General features: G+C 42.7%; 1 protein-coding gene across 1 annotated transcript in view; it reads left to right on the top strand.

Annotated features, from left to right (window-relative positions):
* Positions 1-16,618, top strand: part of selenoi (selenoprotein I) — a 76,375-nt gene that overhangs the window by 51,599 nt on the left and 8,158 nt on the right. Inside the window, exons 4-8 of the mRNA XM_070885108.1 lie at positions 813-887; positions 2,232-2,494; positions 4,777-4,885; positions 12,537-12,585; positions 13,187-13,367. Of these exons, the coding sequence (XP_070741209.1) occupies positions 813-887; positions 2,232-2,494; positions 4,777-4,885; positions 12,537-12,585; positions 13,187-13,367 (677 nt within the window). The remainder of the gene's footprint in view (positions 1-812; positions 888-2,231; positions 2,495-4,776; positions 4,886-12,536; positions 12,586-13,186; positions 13,368-16,618) is intronic.

Genomic DNA, 16,618 nt, shown 5'->3' with positions numbered 1-16,618 from the left:
CAATATCTACTGGGCTACTATCATCCACCAACTTTGTCACCTCTTCAAAAGAACATATCAATCCATGATCCGTTAAGGATGACGTGAGTTTTTAGGAGTGGTTATTTTGTTTCCTTTTGGTTTGGCTGTGACAAAGTCCCTTGGCTGTGATTGCTCATTTGTTGCTCATGGTTCAAGCTTTTGTATGTTTAGAAAATTATGGGGCAAGAAGAAAATTGCTGAAATCCTTTCAACAGCAAAGGCTTGTTAATGACTTCATATCAAGTTTTCAACATTATCACATATTTATTACTTTGCTAATGTTAGCTAAATGCTATAGCTTCTGGTTCCCCCAAATTAAGTGCTTGCATAAATCTTTTATTGTTTCCACTTGTCATTTTGAAGTGTATTTTTATCAACTTGTAATAGAAATTAAATACTGTAAATAGTTACACACTGTTTAGCCCATGCATTAAAAAACTGATCAGGTGCTTAAAAGTTGGTGCCTTCAGTTTTGCACTTTTTTCAGCACTACTTGGAATCCATAGTTGCTTTATTGCCCATCGATGTAAGCTGTCAGTTATTTCAGTTTTTGTAATGAGTGCAATAGTAGGGACTAAAATCACGTGAAATGCCTTCTCTCCTTATTAAATTTGAGAGGAAGTGGAAGGATATGAATTCTACTGTGGCATGCAAAATACAGATAGGTTGCTTTCCCATAACTTTAAAAAAAAATCTTTGTTCTGTGACACATTTCATTGAGGAAATGCTGAGAAAGCCTTGGTGTGCTATTGGAGAGTGACCACATTCTTTTTTCCTCCTTTCTGTTCCAGGTGCAGGTTATGAGCATGTTCCAAGTTGGGTATGGATTGCCGCTGGTCTTCTAAACTTCACCGCATATACGCTAGGTGATACTACATTCTCTTAAGATTGCTCACTTATCGAATAGCATGATGGTTTATAGAGATACATAGAACGTAAGCTTGGAATTACATTTTAGTTGTGATTGTGATCATCCTGGAATGTGAAGATAACCCCCGGCTTCTTTTCTCCACTACCAACCATCTCCTTAAACTCCTCTCCTCTGCCCCTCTACCCTCACCTCCAATAAGAAGTGCAAGGTGCTCATGGACTTTTATGTCACTAAGATTGAGACCATCCATTCAGCTGCCTCTACTGTATCCCTCCCTTCCCCATGCCCACCAAGCCAAACTTCTCCCAAGGTTCTTCTGCCCCAATCCAGAACTTGCAACTTTTCCTAGTTTCCCTCCTATCTACCCTCATGCCATCTCCAAGCTCATCTTGTCCATGAGACCTCCTCCTCTCTTGATCTTATTCCCATTAAACTGCTAACTATCCAACTTCCCTTCCTGGCCCCCATGCTGTCCTTGCCCAGTCTGGCCTATATGTATTTCCATTCTTAACTCTGAAGTTGACTCCGTTCTGTGAAGCTGCTGCAAAAGTAGTTCAAGAAGAAGATCCACCATCACCTGCTCAAGGGCAACAAATGCTGGCCTTGTCAACGATTCCACATCCTGAAAATTAGTTGTAGAGTGGGAGAGAGAAGAGGATGGGGGAGAAAAAATGAAAGATCCTGAATAGGCTTGTATACCCTTGAATATCGAAGATTAAGAGGTGAATCTAATTGAAGTGTTTAAGATGATCAAAAGAGTTAATATAGTAGATAGAGAAACTATTTTCTATGGTGGGTGAGCCCAGAACAAGGGGGTATAACCCTATAATTAGAGCTATGCTGATCAGAGGTGTCAGAAAGCACTTCTTCACACAAAGGGTAGTGGAAATCTGAAACTCTGCTAAAAAGCTGTTGAGGCTTGGTCAACAGAAAATTTCAAAACTGAGATTGATAGATATTTTGTTATGTAAGGGTTTTAAGGGTTACGGAATGAAGACTGGTTGATGGAGATGGTACAGATCAACCATGATCGAATTGGATGGTGGAACAGGCTCAAGAGGCTGAATGGCCTACTCCTGTTCCTATGTTCCTAAGAATAACGCAGTATGAACTTTATTTAATGTCCAGGGATGTACAGTCCATATGACTTGACTTTCTTTTCCTAACTAGATAATTGTATATTCCAGTGAGGAAAAATGAGCAAGACATCTGCAACAATGGCTTTATACCTGGATAGGAGCAATATAAATATATGGTTATAAAATCGTGATTGTATCTTTTGGGAAATACAATAGTGACTCTAACATTGAGCATAATCTCTGTTATCAATTTCCTGCAGATGGGGTTGATGGGAAGCAAGCTCGGCGGACCAACTCCAGTACCCCACTTGGAGAACTCTTTGACCATGGTTTGGACAGCTGGGCGTGTATATTTTTTGTAGTCACTGTCTATTCCATCTTTGGACGTGGGGAGGCAGGTGTCAGCGTTCTTACACTTTTCTTCATTCTGTGGGTGGTGCTGTTTTCCTTCATACTTTCCCACTGGGAGAAGTACAATACAGGAATTCTTTTCCTTCCTTGGGGATATGACCTTAGTCAAGTGGTAAGTGACTTTAAAAATAAAAATATATTCATTTATATAGCACCTTGTCATGGTGAAATGTCTCAGTGCTTCACGCAGTGCATGCTTTTGGTGTGCAGTGGCTATCGTGTAAGACAAAACACAGCAGTCATCTCTGCTGTGTACATGTGTTTAATTGTCCATTGATTTTGACGCTTTGTAAAAACTACAGCAAACTTTGAGTGAAAGGAAAATTACATCCAACTGCACAAGTGATGCTGTAACTTGCACTAAACTGTTTTATCAGCCAAATGTAACTATTAGCCACATACATAAATTAGGTAACAACTTTAGAAGTTTAATAAGAACCAGTAATTCATAATATTTACAGTAAAGTTTAAGCTTGGAATTGTTTGTTGAAAAAAGTTGGCATATGGTTACATAAAGATGGATGTATCATCAAGTGTGTACAGCACAGAAACAGGCCATTTGGCCCAACTCGTCTATGCTGGCGTTTATGCTCTACATGAGCCTTCTCCCACCCTACTTCATCTAACTCTATCAGCATATCCTTCTGTTCCTTTGTCTCTCGTGCTTATCTAACTTCCCTTTAAATGCATCAATGCTATTTGCCTCAATTACTCTTTGTGGTAACACGTTCCATATTCTTACCACACTTTGGGTAAAGAGGTTTCTCCTGAATTCTCTATTGGATTTATTAGTGACTATCTTATATTTATGACCTCTAGTTTTGGACTCCCACACAAGTGGAAATATTTTCTATATCATAAAGATCTCTATCAGATCTTATCTTCTTTTCTTGGGAAAAGAGCCCCAGCCTGTTCAACCTTTCTTTTATAACTATATCCTCTTAGTTCTGGTATCATTCTTGTGAATATTTTTTGCACCTTCTCCAATGCCTCTATATCCTTTTCATAATATGGAGACCAGAACTGTGCACAGTACTAAGGTTTGATATAGTTTAATGACTTTTCTGCTTTTCAGTTCTATCACTCTTGAAATGAACTTCAGTGCTTGGTTTCTCTTTTTTTTGCCTTTATTAACCTGTGTCACTACTTTGTGATTTGTGTTTCTGTACCCCTCTTTCCTCCATAACCCCATCCAGACACTTATTTTCCAAGGAGTATGTGGTCTCTTTATTCTTCCTACTAAATGTACCACCTCACACGTCTATTTGAAATTCATTTGCTAATTCCATACATATTCTGCAAACTTATTAATGTCTTACTGTATTGTTACATTCTTCCTTTATTAACTACACCTCCCAATTTGATGGTGTCTGCAAATTTTGAAATTATACTTCCGAGTTCCAAGCCCAAATTATTAATGTAAATTATTAACAACGATGGTCCCAGCACCGATCCCTGTGGAACACTATTTGGCAGTCTGAGGAGCTACCTTTAACCCCTACTCTATGTTTTCATTGAAAATCATTTCATCTTTTGATGCTCGCTTATCTCGACTTACTTCCTTCAGTTTCGAAAACAGTATTTATTGAGTTTGACCCTTTGCTCAAGACAGGTGGCTGCCCATTTTAAGGTTTTGAGCTTGAAGGGCACTGTATCTAGATTCAACCTTGTTGCTTCTGAAATAGTTCAGTAAGACTCGGGTGCTGTTTCCATAAATGTCAGGCTTTGCTTTTTTTAAAAAAATTACATTTCAACGGAGGCTAACATGCAGCACTCCTAGGATATGTAACCATATACCAACTTTTTTCAACAAACAATTCCAAGCTTAAACTTTACTGTAAATATTATGAATTACTGGTTCTTATTAAACTTCTAAAGTTGCTACCTCATTTATGTATGTGACTGATAGTTACATTTGGCTGATAAAACAGTTTAGTGCAAGTTACAGCACCACTTGTGCAGCTGGATGTAATAAAATGTTAATTTTTTAAAAAATGTACAAAGATACACTAAACTAAAATAAATCCTGTCTGCTTGTAATGGCTGCAATGTAGGAAGTGTATAAGAAGATATACATTTTATATGCTCAAGATGTAACTTTAATGTGCCAGTTAATAGTAATTGTTACCATTATCTTGTTGAATGGGAGATTCCATATGGTTAACATTTTTATACAACGAATTAATTGGCTTAGACTTGCCACCTTCTCACAACCGTATTAAAGATCAAATCATTTCTTCTCTATAGAGATGGTTAAAAACGCTCAACTAATTAAGTGATTTAGATATTATACATCTGTTGCAGACAGCCCCTCACAAATACACAACATTGCAGTATGACAGGCCTCTAAAACAGAAGCAGAAGGAAAACTTACTCCTTTTAATTTTATTCCAGACCATTTCAATTGTATACATCATAACTGCTATAGTCGGCGTTGAAGCTTGGTATGGACCCATCTTCCTTAATTTCCAGTATAGAGATCTCTTCAGTACCATGATTCTGGGTATGTACCTTCAGTTAAATATGGTGAGAGTTATCGGACATGAAAACAGTATTGAAAATTCATAAAACGTGGTAAAAATAGACTGAGGTTGTGCCTCTGTCCTTCACATAGGATGTAGGTTCACATCTGCAGTTCCCCACAGGGTGAGCTTTTGATCTTAGTCTTGCTGTCAAAGGACAGTCACTTGCATTCCTTCACTCTGATGTAGAGGACAATGGGAGTGTATTGTCATCTCGTCCTTCTGACTTGGGAATGGTGCATAGACCTGTAAAAGGAGTGGATTTTAAAAAAGCATAAAATTAGATTCTGAATCAGTGACTCTTTTTACTATATCCTTTTTTTTACTGGCAACTTGTGCTTGAGAAGTTATGAGCACATGTATGCCATACATAAACAAAGCTGATAGGATAAGAAGAATTGTATTTTTTGGGTGGAGGGTTACAAATTCATGTTTCCTTCAAGACCTCTACAACACTGATTTGAATATCCCAATTTTCTGTTTAGCTTGTAGGTCATGTATGATGTAGTGTTATTAAAACCTGTTGTCAGCTTTCACATTACATGTATTAGCACAAACATCATATCCAAGTCTGGGGTACGGTAGCATAGTGGTTATGTTACTGGACTAATAATCCGGTGATGAGTTCAAATCCCACCATGCAGCTGGGGGAATTTAAATTCAGTTCGTTAAAAATGGAAACTACGGATTGCTAGAAAAAACCCAACTGGTTCACAAATGTCCTTCAGTGCTATATGTGACTCCAGACTCCAGCAATGTGGTTGACTCTTAACTGCCCTCTGAAATGGCCTAGCAAGCCACTCAGTTGTACTACCACTACAACAAAGTACCTTCACTACATGGACTGCAGCTGGTCAAGAAGGCAGCTCACCACCACCTTCTCTAGGGCAATTCGGGATGGGTAATAATTACCGGCCTAGTTGTGTTGTTGAGCAATCAGGTCAAATTTTCACTTAATCTTTGGGACAAGTTTTCAGACAATTTTACTTATACAGGTCCCAAGTTGAACATTAGCAGCAAGATGAGGTAGAAAAGGCAAAAATAGAACAAGTTTATTACTGGAATTTAAATTTCAAAACAGCGTAAAATATATGTTAAAATATACTACATCGATAAAATAAAAGTTGGGATAGTAAATATAGATGACAGCGAATGGGGGGAAATACAAGCAGGCAGAAATTTTAAAAACTTAAAAATCTCTATATCGGCATTGACCAAGCTGCTTAACTTTGAGCCATACTATGGAGCCAGATAGACCACATCAGAGGCTGGATTTTCGGCTGAGGATTTTGGGATGGTAATGGTGGCGGGGTGATAAAGTTTGTGCCTGGGAACAGTTTACGCCTCTAAGTAAAATTGGGCAGCTGGGCCCTGAGACAGGGCGCAGCACTAAGGGAGGCATTGTACACCTCTCTGGGGCGCTAGCATGAGAAATTTCTGAGCCAAAGAGTTGGGCCGGCAGCGTTCCGAGAGACACCTGGGGAAAGAAAAAAAACTTTTAAAAAAACCCACAGACATTCCCAAAACATTGCCCACGCCACCACAACATAAATTGCAAAAAAATTAAAAGAAAAAACAATCACACTTGCCTTAGGAGTCCATTACTTACACCTCTGCAGTCAGTGTATCGTTGGACCGCCTGATTTCCCAGGCGTTTACTGCGGGGCACACGGTCGGGCTGAAGTTAAAACTTGTGCCGGTGTCACAACCAGGGGCGTTGCACATGCAGTTCTTCTGGGCAGTGCTGCTCTGTGCCGTCGCTAAACCGGACCTGAGGGTTCCTGCACCCTGGGTGTTGGAGGCTGACTGCCTGCCCAGAAGACCCCTCCGCTGCTATTGCCGCCGCTCTGGGGCGAAAAACGGCGTGCAGAAGACCTGAAAATTAATGTTTAAATCAATATTCCCATTAGTTTCCTTATATGTGAAGCTACTGTATTGACACATCTTGGTGTTCTGATTTGGAGCTTATCCGCAAAGGAGATGCAAAAAATTCAAACAGGATAAAGCAGACAACAAGAAATATAACCATGAATAAAACTAAGATGTCTGAACTTTCTGGGCTAGATTGCCAGAACTGACCAATGGCCCATTGTTTGGGTACTATGATCTGTGTTGCAATGCGGATTCCGCCCACTAAGGGGCACAATGGACATGATCTTCACCATGTGGCAAATCCAAGAGAAATGCAGAGAACAGCACCAAACCCTGTACATGGCCGCCTTTGACTTCACAAAGGCCTTCGACACTGTCAACCGTGAGGGATTATGGAGCGTCGTCCTCAAATTCAGCTGTCCTCAAAAGTTTGTCACCATCCTTTGCCTGCTTCGCGAAGACATTCAGGCCGTGATCCAGACCCAATTCACGTTCGGACTGGGGTCAAGCAATGCTGTGTCATCGCACCAACGCTCTTCTTGATCTTCCTTGCTGCAATGCTCCATCTCACCCTCAGCTCCCTGCTGGAGTGGAGCTAATCTACAGAACAAATGGGAACTATTTAACCTCCACCACCTCCAGGCCAAATCCAAGGTCGTCCCATCCTGTGTCATTGAATTACAGTACGCAGACGACACTTGCTTCTGCGCACATTCGGAGGCCGAACTGCAAGCCATCATCAATACCATCATCGAAGCGTATGAGAGCAAAGGCATTAGACTAAACATCTGTAAGACAAAGGTCTTCTACCAACCTGCCCCCGCCCCCATTATCAAAATTCACGACGAGGCATTGGACAACATGGACTATTTTCCATACCTCGGAAGCCTACTATCAACAAGGGCAGATGACGAAGTCCAACACCGCCTTCAGTGTGCCAGTGCAGCCTTCGGTCACCTGAGGAAGACAGTGTTTGAAGACCAAGACCTCAAACCTGGCACCAAGCTCATGATCTACAGAGCAGTAGTGATACCCGCCCTCCTATATGGTTCAAAGACATAGATTATGTACATCATCATCATCATAGGCAGTCCCTCGGAGTAGAGGGTGACTCGCTTCCACGCTAGAAATGAGTTCTCCAATTTGGGACCAACAGTCTCTATCCCAGGTGGGGCAAATGGTGGTTGAAGGAACAGGTGTGCAGGATTGCCTGGGTTGCCACGCGCTCCTTCCGCTGTCAACACTTGGCTTCAGCTTGCTCTCGGCGAACAGGCACGAGGTGTTCAGCACCTTCCCGGCTGCTTTTCCTCCACTTTAAGCAGTCTTGGGCCAGGGATTCCCAGGTATTGTGGGGATGTTACATTTTTTCAAGGAGGTTTTGAGGGTGTCTTTGAAGCATTTCCTCAGCCCACCTGGGGCTCGCTTGCTGTGTCGGAGCTCTGAGTAGAGCACTTGTTTTGTCATGTCAGGCATGCAGACGATTTGGCTCGTCCAGCGGAACTGATCGAGCGTGGTCAATGCTTCAATGTTGGGGATAGTGGCCTGAGCGAGGACACTTGACATTGGTGCACCAACCTGCCAATGGATTTGCAGGATCTTGCCGAGGTAGCGTTGGTGATACATCTCCAGTGTTTTGAGGTGCCTGCTGCACATAGTCCATGTCTCTGAGCCATATAAAGGTGCAGCAGTTATAATGGGTGACTTTAATATGCACATAGATTGGGCTAACCAAACTGGAAGCAATACGGTGGAGGAGGATTTCCTGGAGTGCATAAGGGATGGTTTTCTAGACCAATATGTCGAGGAACCAACTAGGGGGGAGGCCATCTTAGACTGGGTGTTGTGTAATGAGAGAGGATTAATTAGCAATCTCGTTGTGCGAGGCCCCTTGGGACAGAGTGACCATAATATGGTGGAATTCTGCATTAGGATGGAGAATGAAACAGTTAATTCAGAGACCATGGTCCAAAACTTAAAGAAGGGTAACTTTGAAGGTATGAGGCGTGAATTGGCTAGGATAGATTGGTGAATGATACTTAAGGGGTTGACTGTGGATGGGCAATGGCAGACATTTAGAGACCGCATGGATGAACTACAACAATTGTACATTCCTGTCTGGCGTAAAAATTAAAAAGGGAAACATAGAAACATAGAAAATAGCTGCAGGAGTAGGCCATTCAGCCCTTCGAGCCTGCACTGCCATTCAATAAGATCATGGCTGATCATTCCCTCAGTACCCGTTTCCTGCTTTCTCTCCATACCCCTTGATCCCCTTAGCCGTAAGGGCCATAGCTAACACCCTCTTGAATATATCCAATGAACTGGCATCAACAACTCTCTGCGGCAGGGAATTCCACAGGTTAACAACTCTCTGAGTGAAGAAGTTTTTCCACATCTCAGTCCTAAATGGCCTACCCCTTATCCTAAGACTATGTCCCCTGGTTCTGGACTTCCCCAACATCAGGAACATTCTTCCCGCATCTAACCTGTCCAGTCCCGTCAGACAGAATCTTATACGTTTCTATGAGATCTCCTCTCATCCTTTTAAACTTCAGTGAATAAAGGCCCAATTGATCCAGTCTCTCCTTATATGACAGTCCAGCCATCCCTGGAACCAGTCTGGTGAACCTTCGCTGCACTCCCTCAATAGCAAGAACGTCCTTCCTCAGATTAGGAGACCAAAACTGAACACAATATTCCAAGTGAGGCCTCACTAAGGCCCTGTACAACTGCAGTGAGACCTCCCTGCTCCGAGACTGAAATCCCCTAGCTATGAAGGCCAACATACCATTTGCCTTCTTCACCGCCTGCTGTACCTGCATGCCCACTTTCAGTGACTGATGAACCATGACACCCAGGTCTCGTTGCACCTCCCCTCTTCCTAATCTGCCGCCATTCAGATAATATACTGCCTTCGTGTTTTTGCCCCCAAATTGGATAACCTCACATTTATCCACATTATACTGCATCTGCCATGCATTTGCCCACTCACTTAACCTGTCCAAGTCACCCTACAGCCTGTTAGCGTCCTCCTCACAGCTCACACCGCCACCCAGTTTAGTGTCATCTGCAAACTGGGAGATATTACACTCAATTCCTTCATCTAAATCGTTAATGTATATTATCAAGAGCTGGGGTCCCAGCACTGAGCCCTGCGGCACTCCACTAGTCACTGCCTCCCATTCTGAAAAGGGCCTGTTTATCCCGACTCTCTGTTTCCTGTCTGCCAACCAGTTCTCTATCCACGTCAGTACATTACCCCCAATACCATGTGCTTTAATAAAGCCTTTTGAAAATCCAAATACACCACATCCACTGGTTCTCCCTTGTCCACTCTACTAGTTACATCCGCAAAAAATTCCAGAAGATTCGTCGAGCATGATTTCCCTGGTGGCTCAACCGTGACTATCAAGGGATAGTATTAAAGCCAAGGAAGTGGCATACAAATTGGCCAGAAATAGCAGCGAACCCGGGGACTGGGAGAAATTTAGAACTCAGCAGAGGAGGACAAAGGGTTTGATTAGGGCAGGGAAAATGGAGTACGAGAAGAAGCTTGCAGGGAACATTAAGACGGATTGCAAAAGTTTCTATAGATATGTAAAGAGAAAAAGGTTAGTAAAGACAAACGTAGGTTCCCCAGTCAGAATCAGGGGAAGTCATAACTGGGAACAAAGAAATGGCAGACCAATTGAACAAGTACTTTGGTTCGGTATTCACTAAGGAGGACACAAACAACCTTCCGGATATAAAAGGGGTCAGAGGTTCTAGTAAGGAGGAGGAACTGAGGGAAATCCTTATTAGTCGGGAAATTGTGTTGGGAAATTGATGGGATTAAAGGCCGATAAATCCTCAGGGCCTGATGGACTGCATCCCAGAGTACTTAAGGAGGTGGCCTTGGAAATAGCGGATGCATTGACAGTCATTTTCCAACATTCCATTGACTCTGGATCAGTTCCTATGGAGTGGAGGATAGCCAATGTAACCCCACTTTTTAAAAAAGGAGGGAGAGAGAAAACAGGGAATTATAGACCGGTCATCCTGACCTCAGTAGTGGGTAAAATGATGGAATCAATTATTAAGGATGTCATAGCAGCGCATTTGGAAAAAGGTGACATGATAGGTCCAAGTCAGCATGGATTTGTGAAAGGGAAATCATGCTTGACAAATCTTCTGGAATTTTTTGAGGCTGTTTCCAGTAGAGTGGACAAAGGAGAACCAGTTGATGTGGTATATTTGGACTTTCAGAAGGCTTTCGACAAGGTCCCACACAAGAGATTAATGTGCAAAGTTAAAGCACATGGGATTGGGGGTGCTGACATGGATTGAGAACTGGTTGTCAGACAGGAAGCAAAGAGTAAGAGTAAATGGGTACTTTTCAGAATGGCAGGCAGTGACTAGTGGGGTACCGCAAGATTCTGTGCTGGGGCCCCAGCTGTTTACACTGTACATTAATGATTTAGACGAGGGGATTAAATGTAGTATCTCCAAATTTGCAGATGGGTGGCAGTGTGAGCTGCGAGGAGGATGCTATGAGGCTGCAGAGCGACTTGGATAGGTTAGGTGAGTGGGCAAATGCATGGCAGATGAAGTATAATGTGGATAAATGTGAGGTTATCCACTTTGGTGGTAAAAACAGAGAGACAGACTATTATCTGAATGGTGACATTAGGAAAAGGGGAGGTGCAACGAGACCTGGGTGTCATGGTACATCAGTCATTGAAGGTTGGCATGCAGGTACAGCAGGCGGTTAAGAAAGCAAATGGCATGTTGGCCTTCATAGCGAGGGGATTTGAGTACAGGGGCAGGGAGGTGTTGCTACAGTTGTACAGGGCCTTGGTGAGGCCACACCTGGAGTATTGTGTACAGTTTTGGTCTCCTAACTTGAGGAAGGACATTCTTGCTGTTGAGGGAGTGCAGCGAAGGTTCACCAGACTGATTCCCGGGATGGCGGGACTGACCTATCAAGAAAGATTGGATCAACTGGGCTTGTATTCACTGGAGTTCAGAGGAATGAGAGGGGACCTCATAGAAACGTTTAAAATTCTGATTGGTTCAGACAGGTTAGATGCAGGAAGAATGTTCCCAATGTTGGGGAAGTCCAGAACCAGGGGTCACAGTCTAAGGATAAGGGGTTAGCCATTTAGGACCGAGATGAGGAGAAACTTCTTCACCCAGAGAGTGGTGAACCTGTGGAATTCTCTACCACAGAAAGTTGTTGAGGCCAATTCACTAAATATATTCAAAAAGGAGTTAGATGAAGTCCTTACGACTAGGGGAATCAAGAGGTATGGCGAGAAAGCAGGAATAGGGTACTGAAGTTGCATGTTCAGCCATGAACTCATTGAATGGCGGTGCAGGCTAGAAGGGCCGAATGGCCTACTCCTGCACCTATTTTCTATGTTTCTATATAGGAAGGGCGGGTATGTGATATAACTGTTACAGTAATAGACATTTCTGACATCATATTATTGTAATACGTGGTTTTTAAATATCATATAAATTTAAATTTTACAGGGCAAAGAGGATAATGGGCCCAAATTAATTTCATTTATTTTAAAACTTCTATAAAGTAATGTGGGAAAATGTGTTGCATTTATGACTGAGCTGAAGAAGTATCTAAGCATCGTTTTATTAATATTTGGATGTGGAGATTTTTTCAATGCCATTGTAAATTTATGCTGGATTGAAAATACAGGCCAAATAGTCTAATGAACACTTAGTGTTGCTTATAAATTGAAAATTATTTTATCTACCTTCTAGGCTGTGCCTTTACTATCACGTTTCCTGTGAGTTTGTATAATGTTTTCAAGTAAGTATTTGATTTGGATCATTTTGAATTTTTTTTCCGTATTTGTGACATTTATCAAGTGTTAATGTTAAGATTTGAAATTTTTATTTTAAAAATGTAAGTATTTTAAAAGCTAATATTTTGAATTTGCTGTTAAGTACCTTAATCTCAAACTAATTATAGTTGTCAGCCTCATTTTCAGATATTCCTTGAAATGAATTTGAGGACATAATCTCCGACGTGTTTACCTAGTAAAGGTCTATGATTCCAAAAGCTTTTGAGATTGACTATGATAATATATATTGTTCTTGGATGTTTTTATATATCTGCAATCCTCAGCCCAAGTTATTGAGCACCCTTCAGGAAAAAAATGCCGTGGAATCTCGAGTTTTGTAAAATAATGTGCAACTGTAAAAGTAATGCAAAACTGTGCAGGGCATTATCATTTTAGAGCTCAGTATTGAGCTGAAAGTTTGGATTTTTGAAGTGTTATACGTGCACTGTACTGAATGGTAAAGCATTCTATTATAAATATAGCATTACACATATTCTGTGCATTTCCTAGCCAATTTAGATAATATTTTTCACTATTTTGATTAACTGTGTTGTCCTTAATTCTTAGGGCATATAGATCCAACACCCTGAAGCAGCATTCCTTTTATGAAGCCATGCTGCCATTCATCTCACCAGTATTACTTTTCAGTCTTTGCACCCTCTGGGTCTGTACATCGCCATACGATGTTATGGAGAAACATCCAAGAATATTTTACTTTTTGGTGGGCACAGCATTTTCTAATATTACGGTAAGATCCGCTCATACAAATTATTTGTAGGATTTCTCGTTATCCATGAATAAGGGGCAGATAGACAGCCTGCTCTGGGGTCTATAAATGTTGCTCTTACACTGGTTGTTAATAGATACATGACAGCAACCAAGATGGCCAGTCTTTTAATTTGCAGAGCACTACTTTCTTTCACGCCTCACAACAGTGGCACTGCTGGGTAGCAGTTAATCAATGTAGACCATTCTGTGGCACTGTATATTCTGTTACATCATCATTGGACATTTTTGCAGAGGAAATAAATCTGTGGAAACATAAATGTACTGTAGTCATGTATTTCCCTAATGGTACATTGAAGACAAACATAACATTTCTATTTCAGCTTTATTTCTGCTGATGAAGTATTTATGAAATGGTTATCTATGGCGGCATCCATCTATAGATACAGCACTTGCACATCTAGCTGTGTCAACTGTGGCTCAGTGGGTAGCACGTTCGCCTCTGAGTCAGAAGGTTGTGGGTTCAAGTCCTACTCCAGGAACTTGAGCACAAAAATCTAGGCTGACACTCCAGTGCAGTGCTGAGGGAGCACTACACTGTCAGATGAGATGTTAAACCGAGGTCCCATCTGCTCTCTCAAGTGGATATAAACGATCCCATGGCACTATTTCGAAGAAGAACAGGGGAGTTGTCCCGGCTAATATTTATCCCTCAATGAACATAACAAAAAAACAGATTATCTGGTCATTATCACATTGCTGTTTGTAAGAGGTTGTTTGTGCGCAAATTGGCTGCCGCATTTACCACATTACAACAGTGACTGCACTCCAAAAGTACTTCATTGGCTGTAAAGCGCTTTGAGACGTCCAGTGGTTGTGAAAGGCACGATATAAACCCAAGAAAAGATTGCTTCACGATTCCTGTTATAGCAAAACTTGTCCTTTTCTAGATCAAATATGAAAGAGCATGGTGTTTCTAAGCTCTTAATGAGATTGTATAGCCATAGGCAGTTAGATCGTGGGCTGCCCTGACCTGTGTGAGAACACCACCGCAGGTCGGGGCTATAAATAGAGCTGGAGTGCCAGGCCCTGGATCATCATGGGTCACCCCGACCTGTGTGAGAACACCACTGCAGGTCGGGGCTATAAATAGAGCTGGAGCGCCAGGCCCTGGATCATCATGGGCGAAGGTGCGGCGAATGAGGGTATGGGACTCAGAAGAGCCGAGGGCCCAGAGACAGCACGGGCCTGCCCACACTGCGATATGTGTGTGCACAAGGTCCGTGCAGCAGAGCAGGTCTTCAGTTGTCCTGGTTCAACCCTTGCCTCTGGATCAAGGCGTAGCTCTGTCGAGCCCGTGTGGTGGCTGATGTGCAACAGTCACCACATGTTTTTTTTTTTTTTTAATTCGCGCACAGATATCTTCCACCCCCTCAATTGGAGTTCAGGACTGGAACATCGGGTCCTTCATTAAAACATCTGTGAACTCTTGTGGAAGCAAGTCATCCTCGTTCAAGGGACCTCATCCTCATTCGAGGGACTGCCTATGAGAGATGAGATAAATCCAAGTCTTTCTTTCTTTATCTATTCATATTTAGTTGATTGGTTAATCAGTTTAAAAAAAATGTTTCTCATCAACAAATCACAATTGGATCCAAAGCAGGATTTTGTGATCTTAACTGCCAATTCCATGCATCTCTGGGAATAATTTCCTGCCAGTTGGTCAAGCAGGGCTGTGTCATCGCGCCAACTCTCTTCTCGATCTTCCTTGCTGCAATGCTCCACCTCACAACAAGCTCCCTGCTGGAGTGGAACTAAACTATAGAACCAGTGGGAACCTGTTCAACCTTCGCCGCCTCCAGGCCAGATCCAAGACCGTCCCATCCTTTGTCGTCGAACTACAGTACGTGGACGACGCTTGCGTCTGCGCACATTCAGAGGCTGAACAAGTCATTGTCAACATCTTCACCGAGGCATACGAAAGCATGGGCCTTACACTAAACATCCGTAAGACACAGGTCCTCCACCAACCAGACCCCGCCATAAAGCACTGCCCCCCAGTCATCAAGATCCACAGCGCGGCCCTGGACAACATGGATGACTTTCCATACCTCGGGAGCCTATTATCAGCAAGGGCAGACATCGACGACGAGGTTCAACATCACCTCCAGTGCAGCCTTCGGCTGCCCGAAGAAAAGAGAGTGTTCAAAGATCAGGCCCTCAAACCTGGCACCAAGCTTATGGCCTACAGGACTGCAGTGATACCTGTCCCCCTGTATGGCTCAGAGACGTGGACCATATACAGTAGACATCTCAAATCGCTGGAGAAATACCATCAGTGATGCCTCCGCAAGATCCTGAAAAATCCCCTTAGGGCAGATGCACCAATGTCAGTGTTCTCGATCAGGCCAACATCCCTAGCATCGAAGCACTGACCATACTCGACCACTTCCGTTAGGCGGGCCACATTGTTCGCATGCCCGACATGAAACTCCCAAAGCAAGCGCTCTAGTCAGAACTCCTACACGGCGGGCGAGTCCCAGGTGGGCAGAGGAAATATTTCAAGGACACCCTCAAAGCCTCCTTCATCGGGTGCATCATCCCCACTGACATTTGGGAGTTCCTGGCCAAAGACCGCCCTAAGTGGAGGAGGAGCATCCGGGACGGCGCTGAGCACCTCGAGTCTTGTCGCCGAGAACATGCAGAAAACGAGCGCAAGGAGCATGCGGCAAACCAGACTCCCCACCCACCCTTTCCTCCAACAACTGTCTGTCCCACCTGTGACAGAGACTGTAATACCCGTATTGGACTGTTCAGTCACCTGAGAACTCACTTTTGGAATGGCAGCAAGTCTTCCTCGATTTCGAGGGACTGCCTGTGATGACTTTTCATGTTTCAGGCTATGGTATCTCTCTTATTCGACAGTAAAGATAATTCAAAGCATTGTCTGAAAGTTGTAGAATTGATGGCAATCATATTTGCAGTGCTCAATGAAAAGTTCTCTGAACTTTCTTGGTGGCTCAATCAGTTTCCAATTGAGGATAACATAAGTAGCCCTTATGTGATGGGTGCTCGAATTTGGCATTGAAGTACAATGTTGATTACTGTTTCTTGCATTGGTTAACAGATATATTTTTGAGAGGCTGAGAACTCACTTGCAAGATTTATTGAAACAAGGCATATTCATAGAATTCAAGTGGTATAGCTAACCTTGATGGACCTTCAGAATGTTGTTCTATAAACAATAGGTGTGCTTTTCTTTGGACTGGTCTA

Source organism: Pristiophorus japonicus, chromosome 7, assembly GCF_044704955.1.
Source record: "Pristiophorus japonicus isolate sPriJap1 chromosome 7, sPriJap1.hap1, whole genome shotgun sequence".
In the NCBI taxonomy this organism is placed as follows: Eukaryota; Metazoa; Chordata; class Chondrichthyes; family Pristiophoridae; genus Pristiophorus; species Pristiophorus japonicus.
The sequence above is the reverse complement of the archived record's forward strand: the minus strand, read 5'-3'. Positions and strand labels throughout refer to the sequence as shown.